Below are 15,222 nucleotides of genomic sequence, written 5' to 3' on the forward strand. Positions count from 1 at the left end.
TTGTTGAATAATTTAAAATAGGAACACTCTTTTCAATAGGGATTTAAGAAAACATAAAACAAAAATGTTTCATTCGATAATTTTCTTCTAGCCATATAGGAGGAGCCAAGTAGCACGCGGCGCATGGCGTGATCTGTACTGTTATACTTAAACTGATTGACAGGCGAAGCACGTGGAGTCCTGAGATAAAATCCCGCTCAAATGACCAACTATAGAAACTTAAAGCGAAATAATAAAGTTCAGTAATAAAACTTTAATTTAAGTATTATAATCAACACACAAGTTCTCGTTCTCTCTCTCTCTCTCTCTCTCTCTCTCTCTCAATTTGTGGGTGTATGTGATTGTGTGCAAACAATTTTGAATTATTAGATTTTTATTTGTATGAATTTAATTCATTTATTTTAGAATCATGGTTTTCACAACGATTTCAACACAATGACTAAACGTTTGCACAGTGGACGATGTACATGTGTAATATATAGATTGATCTCGACGGTTAAAATTTCGACGCTATTTCACATCACAGATATTAGATTGAAAATAAATTTAAAAAGAGCTGTGTTTGTGCTTACATGTACTTGTTATCTCATTCAATTATTTATGATGTAATTAATCATTTTTTGATACATTAATGTACCCGGTAAATGATATTTAATCGCAAGTTAATATGTGAAAATCCCGCATGTACAGAGTCGCTGAATTGTTCTACGGATCCACGCGCCGATAGTCTTGTGTGTAGTTGTTTGTGTTCATTTCTACAGACAGTTCTTTTGTTTTCTAGAGATTAAGAAAAGCCATGAAACTAACAAAGTATAAGTAAGATATATTTAGACTATACACAGGACAGATTGTGATGAGTTACCTAACAGGTGTTCGTGGAAAGGTGTGAATACCGGCATCTCGTATACACCTGTTTAAGCGTCCAAATATACAGAGTTAGTTGTAAAGTACAATAACTGCTAAAAAACAAAGAAAGACAATAACACCTGTTGTGTATAGAACCAAAGATCAGCTTCTGTACTCGTGTTTCGCGCGAGTGATTTTTGTTCATGTGAAATCACTACGCCATTACCAGCTATGCAGGAAATAAAGTTGGAAGTTATTTTATGGAATGCGTGTACTTTTTCCCGTTCAAACTTGCATTTAATAAAATTATTTAATAAATATAATTGTGTGAACGTTAATAGTTTACAATGTTTAAGAAATCGGCGATGCAAGTTTTGTCGAAAAACAAAGAAATGTTTACGGTCTAATAAAGGAAATATTTTTGTAACTGTTTTAATAAGAATAACAGTTTTAAATCTTAGTATGTGTTATCTAATCCCGTATAAAAAATCTAGCTAAATATTGAACTTATCTGGTCAGCGATAATCTCCGTCCGTACTCATCTAAAGACATTAGGTCAATAAGCCGTATATGGAAGTTGCACGCTTATTGCACGGTACGGTACGCTTTTTTGTTCGTCTGGAGGCGGGTCTTGCATAAATTATCTTGCACGCTTTTTGCACGGTACGGTTCGCTTTGCGAACGGTACGGTTCGCTTTGCGAACGGTACGGTACGCTTTATGAACGGTACGTTTCGTTTTGTGAACGGTATGGTTCGTTTCTTGCACGGAACGGTACGGTTCGTTTTAGAGGTGTAGTAGCACGTTTCAGGGTCTGTAGTTCCATTCATATAGAGACAAATTCTTTTTTTTTGTTTCTTTTTTGGCACAATTTTTTTTAGGCCTACAGTATTAAATTTGGACTCATTTGCTAGGAAAATTATGACTTGAGTGGAATTGTCACACTAAATTAAATGGAACTGTTATTTACGGTGCCGAGTCTGTTTGTCAACATGTGGGTATATCCCTTTAACTATTTTTAGAATGTGTGTCGGACAACAAAGTAGTGCCTTTAAGCAAAATAGTTCCTATACTTTCAGAGTGTATTTACATTTATTGGGACATTTAAAATCAGAATGTGTGACACATGTAAGACAAGAGTATTTGCAGTTTTAAAAGCAAGTGTCAAAATTGAATTATTATTATCATTTGAAGGAAGGAATTGAAAATGTTTGATGTACACCCTTTCCCAAACTGTAAAATTCCCTACTTTTACTTTCATTTTCAGAGTTTTTCAATACACATGCATTTTGCCGGAAAATGAATCTGACTTCACACCACGAAATTTTAACAGGAAAAAGACAATTTGATGAGCTTTCATTCCAGAGGTCTCTCGTTGCTGAACGAAAATTCGGGCTGGAACATAAACATTACCGCCTATGGAAAATGGAGCTCCATGCTGGTAGGGCAAATTCGTTGTTTACTTGCAACTATGATGATAAACGTGTGTTTCTCTTTCGTACATCCTCTCATTTGTGTGAACAAACTAAATTTCCAACAAGTTCAACAATTAAGTTTAATCATTTAGATAAAAACTTCTATAGAAAAAAAATCATCACTTGTTCATGTAAACCAAAAGTTTCTGTCATTATTAGGAAATAAATATTATCATTATTTATAAAGAAGTTAACTATTTTTATTCAAGTAAATTGATGAAATGACCCTATAGGGCATTGATTTAGATGAAATTTAAAATTACTGATATGATTGTAGTGTTTTGGCAATTTTAAAATTGTTTGTAATATTGAATTTTCTTTTTTACATATTTTTACATAGTATGGTAATTATGGTAATGTTTTGAGAGTTTTTTAATTTTAACAAGCTCATCAAAGAAAATCATAGTCCTATGGAATCAATTTTCTGATATGGAGTTCCATTGTACCATAGGAGAAAGTGAGGAAAATTTGAAACAACTAATTGCATCTGTTTCAGGTGCTGGAGGAGGTTAAGGTTTTAAGCTCACTTGAGCTAAAAGCTCTAGTGAGCTTTTCTGATCACTTTTTTTCTGGCGTCCGTCTGTCTGTCCGTCCGTCCGTCCGTCCGTCCGTCCGTCTGTCTGTCTGTAAACTTTTTACATTTTTGACTTCTTCTCTGAAACCACTCGGCCAGTTTTAACCAAACTAGCCACAAAGCATCATCATTGGGTGAAGGGGATTCAAGTTTGTTAAAATGTGGGGCCCTGCTCTCTTTCAATGGGAGATCATTAGGATTTAATGAAATGTTATTGATATTTTTCAAAAATCTTCTTCTCAGAAACCATTTGGCCAGGAAAGCTGAAACTTGTGTGGAAGCATCCTCAGATAGTGTAGATTCAAGTTTGTTCAAATCATTGCCCCTGGTGGTAAGGTGGGGCCACAATGGGAGGGGGGGTTGGAGTTTTACATACAATCTTTAAAATACTTCTTATCAGCAACCAATCAGCCAGGAAATGTGAAACTTGTGTGAAAGCTTCCTCATGTAGTGTAGATTTAAAGTTGTGAAAATCATGACCCTCAGGGGTAGGGTGAGGCCACAATGGAGGGTTGTACTTTTACATAAGAGTAAAGTGTAAATATTTAAAATTTTCTTCTCAAAAATCATTTATTTAAAATTTACATAGCAAAGGATTATTAAAATAGAAAATTTTTAAAAATATCTTTTTCTAAAAACCACTTGGTTAGAAAAGCTGTATCTTTACTGAAAGCAACCTCTGATAATGTTCAAAAATCTTTCAAATCAAAATCTTGAGGAGTAGGGTGGGGCCACATTGGAATTCCAATTTCTTCGGAAATTGGATTTCTGAAAGTAAGGAACGGGGTGGGTCAGATGAATTTGATCGTATGTGAACTGGTAGAGTTTTAATTATAAGATATTTTAAAATATATACTGTATTGACTATAATTTTGCAAAATTAATTAGCTGCTATATGGTAAACAGTACATGTTCACAAGTGGCTGTAAAGGTGTATTATACCGGTAATAGCTCTCTGGAAAATTTAAATCAACCAACTTCAATAAGTGCGTCTGTATTGAACCGACATTCAGGACGTCATAAAGATGTATTTTATCATTAGGAATACAAAAACTAATGAAAATAATTTTTATACCATATAGATTTTCTAGAATTATAATTTTTATAGAATAAAAGCAAAGGGGGACAACTCTTCAAGAAAAGGGAACGGTCATTGATAAGGACACGTTCCACTGTTACATGTTGATACTTATATATGAAAATTATGTCCAAGTATACTAATTACCGTATTAAGTCCATACATATCTGTTATGATCCCAGATTCATTGAATCTGGGGCTATTATGGATCAAATACCTTAAATGAATGACAACTCTTGCAGGAAAGTGCACAAGGCCTCCAAATCCAAAATATGACTATGGAAGTTTTATTGCCCAGACATGTGATTGTCTAGAACCAATTGGATGATGCGTTATATAGAATATTCATATTGAGGTAAAATAATTTATGAAGGTATAATAATATATGATATTGTGTCAAACCACACATTAATATATGATATAATGATAAAGATTAAAAACTATGATTTTCATAGAATATGATGAGAGTGTTCTCGTAAAGGTATTGCCCCATCTCAGTGAGTTTTGTACTGATGTTGATACAACCACTTTGGTCCCTATTTGCATTTCACGCGCAAAATCGTTGTTTATGCAAATTCTCCCCCTTAGCCAAGTTGGTTAGGGGGAGTTTCTCCCACATAGCAGCAGTGAAAGGTTAACAGGTATATATTTTGTAAACTTTCATCCTGTTTATTATATTTTAGAGCTGCCATGTCTTCTAAGAGAAACTCCATTCTTTGATGACTGATGGAAAAGCCTCATCACTTCCTTTGCTAAAGAACTTGTTATCTTAATCACTAGCCATTAATCAGTGACCACCTTTATCAAAGCTCCCAGGTACATTATGGAAGTCTCTTCTGGCACCATTTTTTTTTTTGCAGTCCCTGACTTTGTCTTAGAATTGAAATTATTAACTTTTGCTATTTAATTCCTTTAGTAAACTTCTTGTTTTCGTAATTAATTCTATTAATTAATGTTGAATTGGTACTCAAGTTCAAACATTTCAGATTTAATTTAATTTAATTTTTTTTCTCAACATTTCACTGATTCAATTTTATTGGACATTAAATTATTTACTATACAGAAGATGAATTTTAAAAGACATTTTCTCCAGAGTTCAGCAATATTTTAAGAGTAGATCAGAATACTTTTTCATCCCTTAGAGCCAGAAGTAGATTTCTTACACTAGCATACTGTAAATTCCTAATTAAATGTGAGAAATTGATATCTGCATAAAATCGTGAGGAGCACATCTTGCGGAATTTCATTTTCATTTTTCGTATGAATGTAGATAATTAGAAATCAGGATACAAATTTGCTGTTTCATATTTCATATTCTAGTGTCTTAATAAAAAACAATTGAATCACAGAATTAAGTACTTGCATAAAATATTGAATCTACAGTATGACATTTATAAATAATTGATAAATATTTTCTGCAAATTTCATTTAATTTCATAAAATTTGAGTTGACTTCTTAAAGGTTTTTAGCAAGGAAATAGCCAATCAAAATAAACTTTGTTAATTACAGTTATTAGTCATTCCAAATATATGTATATAGTCACAATTTCTTTTTATATCTTACCTTCTGCTGAATTGTAAAGAAATCATTGGCTAACAGCAGTCACGTGGAGACCGTGTATATTCCATACACAGTCAGAACAAAATATATCTTCCCTTTGAGCATTATGACATCATTCTTAGAGTATTGTGACGTCAGGTTTTGTACCCAGATTGAAACTTGTAACTTTGTTATAAGACGCTTGATTTTCAGTGTTGAATTAATTTTATGTCATTAACACAAAGGCAGTCGGTAAGATATAATCATTACATAGTCATGTAGTGACCGGGTATGGGATGATACCTGGTTAGTAAATTTGCCTCACCAGGTATGAAATTTACTAACCAGGTATTATCCCGTTCCCGGTCACTACATGACTATTAACTAATAATACCCCCGCTCGGAAGTAGAGGGGGTAAACTGTTTACCCTTGTGTGTCTATCTGTCCTTCTCTGTGTATGTCCATATTATTAACAATTTTTTTTATCGCAGATGCTTGAAATTTTAACACACTTTTTGCTTAGGCATGCCTTATGGTGGTATTCATTTTTGTACTAATGAGATGTCAACTTCCTGTTAAATGACACCTTTATTTATTTGTAGCCTTACATTTCAAACAAATAGTCATCAGAGATTTCTCAGCAACTATTCATCAGAGCTGCTTGAAATTTTATCACACTCTTTTTTTAGACATGCTATATGGTATGATTTGGTTTTTTTTTTACAAAACAAACATCAACCTCCTGTTAAAATGATGACTTTGCCTTTATGTATTTTCACATTAGAGCCGGGTATCACTAGGGGTTATCACAGATATCTCGTTTCTTTTTATGGTATCTTATAGTATTGATTCTGGACTCATTTGCTAGGAAAACTATCACTTTAGTGGAATGATCACATTGAATTTAATGGAACTATTTTTTTTTTAGACACGCATAATGATACAACTTCCTGGATGGTGTTGAGTTTGTTTTTCAACCTGTGAAACCCATTTGTTTTTAGGGGTGGGTATGCTTATATTTAATTTTCTCTCTTAGAAACCAAGCAAGTCATTATTTTCCTGGTCTCAAGTTAGTCTCAAAGCATTTAACAGTAAATTCTATTTCATTTATAATACTCTGAGAGTTTAGTTAATGAACTAAGGCCACATAAAGTTGAAATAATGGTTCTCGGGTAAAATTTTCTAGAAATGGATGTGAGAGGGAAGCATTTTTTCCCTTTTTATTGTTGATGAAATAGATGAGGGAGGCTTTTTTTTATAATCATCGCCCATCTTGGGTTCCAAAAGCGTATGTTTTATAAAACTGTTAAAATACAGGTTTCGTTGATGCCACTTATTCGTTTCCATCACGATGTAGCTCATTTGTGGTCTTGCCTAAGTCTACAGAGACCGGAATACTTAGAGTATCCATCCTTTTTTAATGATTTCATGTCTTTGTAAAGGTGTAAGAAATTATAACCCTCCAATTACCCTCCCTTCATTTTCATCGATGGGAAAATCACTCAACGACACCGGGTCTAATTTGTTCTGTCCTAGCTTTTTTAATGAAACTTCTTATCTGAATTTCTACTACTTATACCTCATCTCAAAGTTTGTTAATTTTAAACATAAAATTCTATAGGATTTGAAATTTGATTTGGTTTGAAATGTGTCAGTTTTGCACATTTTTTTCAATTTTTTTTACTTTCTGCCCTAGGGAATTTTTTTCTGCTCCACATATAAAAGTTATCGCTACAGGGCATCAAATGGTCGAATAAAAAAGACCTTTTACCTCTTGGTTTGTTCCAGGGGTCTTATCAAAGTTTATATTTCATGCCCAGTTGATGAATACCAGTGATATAGCTGTAAAGTTGCTCTCAGTGGACTATAGCAATTGACCAGTTCATATTAATAAATATAATGTTGCTCCCATATTGACAGTTTCAATATCCTGAGTACAGGTACATAACTGTTGGGTTGCTCTCAGTGGAAAAAATAAATTGTGTCGGGTATGAATGAATCACTGTTTTGTTGCTCTTAGTATACCGTAACATAATATGGTTTTCTTAGGTGAACATATGTTTAGCCTACTGTACTAAGGTGCAATGGTTATGTTCTTACCAGAAGGTTTATGAATAGACAAGTTATCTTTATGTATAGATGTTGTGTTGCTCTCAGAAGACTACCAATTGCCTTAGGTACCACTATTGATGTAAAGTTTCTCTCAGTGACATTATCAATAGACAAAAAATACTAATGTGTAGCTGTTTTATTTCACTCAATAGACCGTATTCATAGCTCAGGGTACTCATTAATACCAAGTAAATAGGTGCTAAGTTGTTGGGTTGCTCTCAGTGGAAAGTATGAATTGTGTCGGGTACTAATATATGACTGTTTTGTTGTTCTTAGTAGACCGTACCAATAGCATTGGATATTTGGTATCAACTGCATCATCATTTGCCTTGAGTACTGTTATAAAACTGGATTGTACAACTGTTCAGTTGCTTTCAGTATAGCTACCAATTGGTTTGGTTCTTTAGAATAATAATGTTGTGTTGGTCTCAGTTGACCATATCGATGGCTTAGGGTTCTGATATATTACTAATATGTTGCTCTCAAAGGACAATGTGAATCGTATTGTGTAACATATGTGTAACTTACGTGTTGCTCTGATTAGACGGTATCAATTGCCTGAGTTACTGTTGTACAATTGGTAGCTTTTCCAATGACATTTGATCAAAAGGCTAGATTACTTATTGAAAATTGTTGTGTTAATCCTAGTGAACTGTATCATTGCCTAAGATGTTATTATGAAATGCCATGTTGGTCTCATTGGATGATAGGAATTTGTTCTTAGTGATTCACATCAATAGCCTAGTGTACTATTGTACAATTATTATGTTTCTTTCAGAGGACATTATCAATAAGCTAGGGTATCATGCATAAGATAATATGGTTTTCTTAGGTGAACATATGTTTAGCCTACTGTACTAAGGTGCAATGGTTATGTTCTTACCAGGAGGTTTATGAATAGACAAGTTATATTAATGTATAGATGTTGTGTTGCTCTCAGAAGACTACCAATTGCCTTAGGTACCACTATTGATGTTAAGTTTCTCTCAGTGACATTATCAATAGACAAAAAATACTAATGTGTAGTTGTTTTATTTCACTCAATAGACAGTATTCATAGGTCAGTGTACTGAATAATACCAGGTAAATAGGTGCTAAGTTGTTGGGTTGCTCTCAGTGGAAAGTTTGAATTGTGTCGGGTACGAATGTATGACTGTTTTGTTGTTCTTAGTAGACCGTACCAATAGCATTGGATACTTGGTATCAACTGCATCATCATTTGCCTTGAGTACTGTTATGAATCTGGATTGTATAACTGTTCAGTTGCTTTTAGTATAGCTACCGATTGGTTTGGTTCTTTAGAAAAATGTTGTGTTGCTCTCAGTTGACCATATCGATGGCTTAGGGTTCTGATGTATTACTATTATGTTGCTCTCAAAGGACAGTGTGAATCGTATTGTGTAACATGTGTAACTTACGTGTTGCTCTGATTAGACGGTATCAATTGCCTGAGTTACTGTTGTACAATTGGTAGCTCCTCCAATGACATTTGATCAAAAGGCTAGATTACTTATTGAAAACTGTTGTGTTAATCCTAGTGAACTGTATCATTGCCTAAGATGTTATTATGAAATGCCATGTTGGTCTCATTGGATGATAGGAATTTGTTCTTAGTGATTCACATCAATAGCCTAGTGTACTATTGTACAATTATTATGTTTCTCTCAGAGGACATTATCAATAAGCTAGGGTATCATGCATAAGATAATATGGTTTTCTTAGGTGAACATATGTTTAGCCTACTGTACTAAGGTGCAATGGTTATGTTCTTACCAGGAGGTTTATGAATAGACAAGTTATATTAATGTATAGATGTTGTGTTGCTCTCAGAAGACTACCAATTGCCTTAGGTACCACTATTGATGTTAAGTTTCTCTCAGTGACATTATCAGTAGACAAAAAATACTAATGTGTAGTTATTTTATTTCACTCAATAGACAGTATTCATAGGTTAGTGTACTGAATGATACCAGGTAAATAGGTGCTAAGTTGTTGGGTTGCTCTCAGTGGAAAGTTTGAATTGTGTCGGGTATGAATGTATGACTGTTTTGTTGTTCTTAGTAGACCGTACCAATAGCATTGGATACTTGGTATCAACTGCATCATCATTTGCCTTGAGTACTGTTATGAAACTGGATTGTATAACTGTTCAGTTGCTTTTAGTATAGCTACCGATTGGTTTGGTTCTTTAGAAAAATGTTGTGTAGCTCTCAGTTGACCATATCGATGGTTTAGGGTTCTGATATATTACTATTATGTTGCTCTCAAAGGACAGTGTGAATCGTATTGTGTAACATATGTTTAACTTACGTGTTGCTCTGATTAGACGGTATCAATTGCCTGAGTTACTGTTGTACAATTGTTAGCTCTTCCAATGACATTTGATCAAAAGGCTAGATTACTTATTGAAAACTGTTGTGTTAATCCTAGTGAACTGTATCATTGCCTAAGATGTTATTATGAAATGCCATGTTGGTCTCATTGGATGATAGGAATTTGTTCTTAGTGATTCACATCAATAGCCTAGTGTACTATTGTACAATTATTATGTTTCTTTCAGAGGACTTTATCAATAAGCTAGGGTATCATTCATAACAATATGGTTTTCTTAGGTGAACATATGTTTAGCCTACTGTACTAAGGTGCAATGGTTATGTTCTTACCAGAAGGTTTATAAATAGACAAGTTATATTAATGTGTAGATGCAGTGTTGCTCTCAGAGGACTACCAATTGCCTTAGGTACCACTATTGATGTTGAGTTTCTCTCAGTGACATTATCAATAGACAAAAAATACTGATGTGTAGCTGTTTTATTTCACTCAATAGACAGTATTCATAGGTCAGTGTACTGAATAATACCAGGTAAATAGGTGCTAAGTTGTTGGTTTGCTCTCAGTGGAAAGTTTGAATTGTGTCGGGTACGAATGTATGACTGTTTTGTTGTTCTTAGTAGACCGTACCAATAGCATTGGATACTTGGTATCAACTGCATCATCATTTGCCTTGAGAACTGTTATGAAACTGGATTGTACAACTGTTCAGTTGCTTTTAGTATAGCTACCAATTGGTTTGGTTCTTTAGAATAATGTTGTGTTGCTCTCAGTTGACCATATCGATGGCTTAGGGTTCTGATGTATTACTATTATGTTGCTCTCAAAGGACAGTGTGAGTCGTATTGTGTAACATGTGTAACTTACGTGTTGATCTGATTAGACGGTATCAATTGCCTGAGTTACTGTTGTACAATTGGTAGCTCCTCCAATGACATTTGATCAAAAGGCTAGATTACTTATTGAAAATTGTTGTGTTAATCCTAGTGAACTGTATCATTGCCTAAGATGTTATTATGAAATGCCATGTTGGTCTCATTGGATGATAGGAATTTGTTCTTAGTGATTCACATCAATAGCTTAGTGTACTATTGTACCATTATTATGTTTCTCTCAGAGGACCTTATCAATAAGCTAGGGTATCATGCATAACATAATATGGTTTTCTTAGGTGAACATATGTTTAGCCTATTGTACTAAGGTGCAATGGTTATGTTCTTACCAGAAGGTTTATGAATAGACAAGTTATATTAACGTATAGATGTTGTGTTGCTCTCAGAAGATTACCAATTGCCTTAAGGTACCACTATTGATGTTTAGTTTCTCTTAGAGACATTATCAATAGACAAAAAATGCTAATATGATTTATTTCACTCAATAGACCGTATTTATAGGTCAGTGTACTGAATAATACCAGGTAAATAGGTGCTAAGTTGTTGGGTTGCTCTCAGTGGAAAGTTTGAATTGTGTCGGGTACGAATGTATGACTGTTTTGTTGTTCTTAGTAGACCGTACCATTAGCATTGGAACTTGGTATCAACAGCATCATCATTTGCCTTGAGTACTGTTATAAAACTGGATTGTACAACTGTTCAGTTGCTTTTAGTATAGCTACCAATTGGTTTGGTTCTTTAGAATAATGTTGTGTTGCTCTCAGTTGACCATATCGATGGCTTAGGGTTCTGATGTATTACTATTATGTTGCTCTCAAAGGACAGTGTGAATTGTATTGTGTAACATATGTGTAACTTACGTGTTGATCTGATTAGACGGTATCAATTGCCTGAGTTACTGTTGTACAATTGGTAGCTCCTCCAATGACATTTGATCAAAAGGCTAGATTACTTATTGAAAATTGTTGTGTTAATCCTAGTGAACTGTATCATTGCCTAAGATGTTATTATGAAATGCCATGTTGGTCTCATTGGATGATAGGAATTTGTTCTTAGTGATTCACATCAATAGCCTAGTGTACTATTGTACAATTATTATGTTTCTCTCAGAGGACATTATCAATAAGCTAGGGTATCATGCATAACATAATATGGTTTTCTTAGGTGAACATATGTTTAGCCTACTGTACTAAGGTGCAGTGGTTATGTTCTTACCAGAAGGTTTATGAATAGACAAGTTATATTAATGTATAGATGTTGTGTTGCTCTCAGAAGGCTACCAATTGCCTTAGGTACCACTATTGATGTTAAGTTTCTCTCAGTGACATTATCAATAGACAAAAAATACTAATGTGTAGCTGTTTTATTTCACTCAATAGACAGTATTCATAGGTCAGTGTACTGAATAATACCAGGTTAATAGGTGCTAAGTTGTTGGGTTGCTCTCAGTGGAAAGTTTGAATTGTGTCGGGTACGAATGTATGACTGTTTTGTTGTTTTTAGTAGACCGTACCAATAGCTCTGGATACTTGGTATCAACTGCATCATCATTTGCCTTGAGTACTGTTATGAAACTGGATTGTACAACTGTTCAGTTGCTTTTAGTATAGCTACCAATTGGTTTGGTTCTTTAGAATAATGTTGTGTTGCTCTCAGTTGACCATATCGATGGCTTAGGGTTCTGATGTATTACTATTATGTTGCTCTCAAAGGACAGTGTGAATCGTATTGTGTAACATACGTGTAACTTGCATGTTGATCAGATTAGACGGTATCAATTGCCAGAGTTACTGTTGTACAATTGGTATCTCTTCCAATGACATTTGATCAAAAGGCTAGATTACTTATTGAAAACTGTTGTGTTAATCGTAGTGAACTGTATCATTGCCTAAGATGTTATTATGAAATGCCATGTTGGTCTCATTGGATGATAGGAATTTGTTCTTAGTGATTCACATCAATAGCCTAGTGTACTATTGTACAATTATTATGTTTCTTTCAGAGGACTTTATCAATAAGCTAGGGTATCATTCATAACAATATGGTTTTCTTAGGTGAACATATGTTTAGCCTACTGTACTAAGGTGCAATGGTTATGTTCTTTCCAGAAGGTTTATAAATAGACAAGTTATATTAATGTGTAGATGCTGTGTTGCTCTCAGAGGACTACCAATTGCCTTAGGTACCACTATTGGTGTTGAGTTTCTCTCAGTGACATTATCAATAGACAAAAAATACTAATGTGTAGCTGTTTTATTTCACTCAATAGACCGTATTCATAGGTCAGTGTACTGAATAATACCAGGTAAAAAGGTGCTAAGTTGTTGGTTTGCTCTCAGTGGAAAGTTTGAATTGTGTCGGGTATGAATGAATGACTGTTTTGTTGTTCTTAGTAGACCGTACCAATAGCATTGGATACTTGGTATCAACTGCATCATCATTTGCCTTGAGTACTGTTATAAAACTGGATTGTACAACTGTTCAGTTGCTTTTAGTATAGCTACCAATTGGTTTGGTTCTTTAGAAAAATGTTGTGTTGCTCTCAGTTGACCATATCGATGGCTTAGGGTTCTGATGTATTACTATTATGTTGCTCTCAAAGGACAGTGTGAATCGTATTGTGTAACATATGTGTAACTTACGTGTTGCTATGATTAGACGGTATCAATTGCCTGAGTTACTGTTGTACAATTGGTAGCTCTTCCAATGACATTTGATCAAAAGGCTAGATTACCTATTGAAAACTGTTGTGTTAATCGTAGTGAACTGTATCATTGCCTAAGATGTTATTATGAAATGCCATGTTGGTCTCATTGGATGATAGGAATTTGTTCTTAGTGATTCACATCAATAGCCTAGTGTACTATTGTACCATTATTATGTTTCTCTCAGAGGACCTTATCAATAAGCTAGGGTATCATGCATAACATAATATGGTTTTCTTAGGTGAACATATGTTTAGCCTACTGTACTAAGGTGCAATGGTTATGTTCTTACCAGAATGTTTATGAATAGACAAGTTATATTAATGTATAGATGTTGTGTTGCTCTCAGAAGACTACCAATTGCCTTAGGTACCACTATTGATGTTTAGTTTCTCTTAGAGACATTATCAATAGACAAAAAATGCTAATATGTTTTATTTCACTCAATAGACCGTATTTATAGGTCAGTGTACTGAATAATACCAGGTAAATAGGTGCTAAGTTGTTGGGTTGCTCTCAGTGGAAAGTTTGAATTGTGTCGGGTACGAATGTATGACTGTTTTGTTGTTCTTAGTAGACCGTACCATTAGCATTGGAACTTGGTATCAACAGCATCATCATTTGCCTTGAGTACTGTTATAAAACTGGATTGTACAACTGTTCAGTTGCTTTCAGTATACATGTTGCTACTAATTTGTTTTGTTCTTTAGAATAATGTTGTGTTGCTCTCAGTTGACCATATCGATGGCTTAGGGTTCTGATGTATTACTATTATGTTGCTCTCAAAGGACAGTGTTAATTTTATTATGTAACATATGTGTAACTTACGTGTTGATCTGATTAGACGGTATCAATTGCCTGTGTTACTGTTGTACAATTGGTAGCTCCTCCAATGACATTTGATCAAAAGGCTAGATTACTTATTGAAAATTGTTGTGTTAATCCTAGTGAACTGTATCATTGCCTAAGATGTTATTATGAAATGCCATGTTGGTCTCATTGGATGATAGGAATTTGTTCTTAGTGATTCACATCAATAGCCTAGTGTACTATTGTACAATTATTATGTTTCTCTCAGAGGACCTTATCAATAAGCTAAGGTATCATGCATAACATAATATGGTTTTCTTAGGTGAACATATGTTTAGCCTACTGTACTAAGGTGCAATGGTTATGTTCTTACCAGAAGGTTTATGAATAGACAAGTTATATTAATGTATAGATGTTGTGTTGCTCTCAGAAGACTACCAATTGCCTTAGGTACCACTATTGATGTTAAGTTTCTCTCAGTGACATTATCAATAGACAAAAAATACTAATGTGTAGCTGTTTTATTTCACTCAATAGACAGTATTCATAGGTCAGTGTACTGAATAATACCAGAGGTGCTTAGTTGTTGGGTTGCTCTCAGTGGAAAGTTTGAATTGTGTCGGGTACGAATGTATGACTGTTTTGTTGTTCTTAGTAGACCGTACCAATAGCATTGGATACTTGGTATCAACTGCATCATCATTTGCCTTGAGAACTGTTATGAAACTGGATTGTACAACTGTTCAGTTGCTTTTAGTATAGCTACCAATTGGTTTGGTTCTTTAGAATAATGTTGTGTTGCTCTCAGTTGACCATAGCGATGGCTTAGGGTTCTGATGTATTACTATTATGTTGCTC

General features: G+C 34.2%; 2 protein-coding genes across 3 annotated transcripts in view; both read left to right on the plus strand.

Moving 5' to 3' along the window:
• Positions 1-4,788, plus strand: part of LOC105341878 (uncharacterized) — a 30,294-nt gene extending 25,506 nt beyond the window's left edge. For both annotated transcript variants that reach the window (XR_010710845.1, XM_066075433.1), the window contains 3 exons: positions 2,113-2,286; positions 4,215-4,327; positions 4,656-4,788. Coding sequence is in view for 1 of the 2 variants with exons in the window: in XM_066075433.1 (XP_065931505.1) it covers positions 2,113-2,286; positions 4,215-4,300 (260 nt within the window). In the remaining variant the exon portion in view is untranslated. The remainder of the gene's footprint in view (positions 1-2,112; positions 2,287-4,214; positions 4,328-4,655) is intronic.
• Positions 1-15,222, plus strand: part of LOC105320441 (dipeptidyl peptidase 2) — a 329,741-nt gene that overhangs the window by 94,745 nt on the left and 219,774 nt on the right. The gene's annotated exons all lie outside the window — the stretch shown is intronic.

Source organism: Magallana gigas, chromosome 2 (assembly GCF_963853765.1).
Source record: "Magallana gigas chromosome 2, xbMagGiga1.1, whole genome shotgun sequence".
Taxonomy (NCBI): Eukaryota; Metazoa; Mollusca; class Bivalvia; order Ostreida; family Ostreidae; genus Magallana; species Magallana gigas.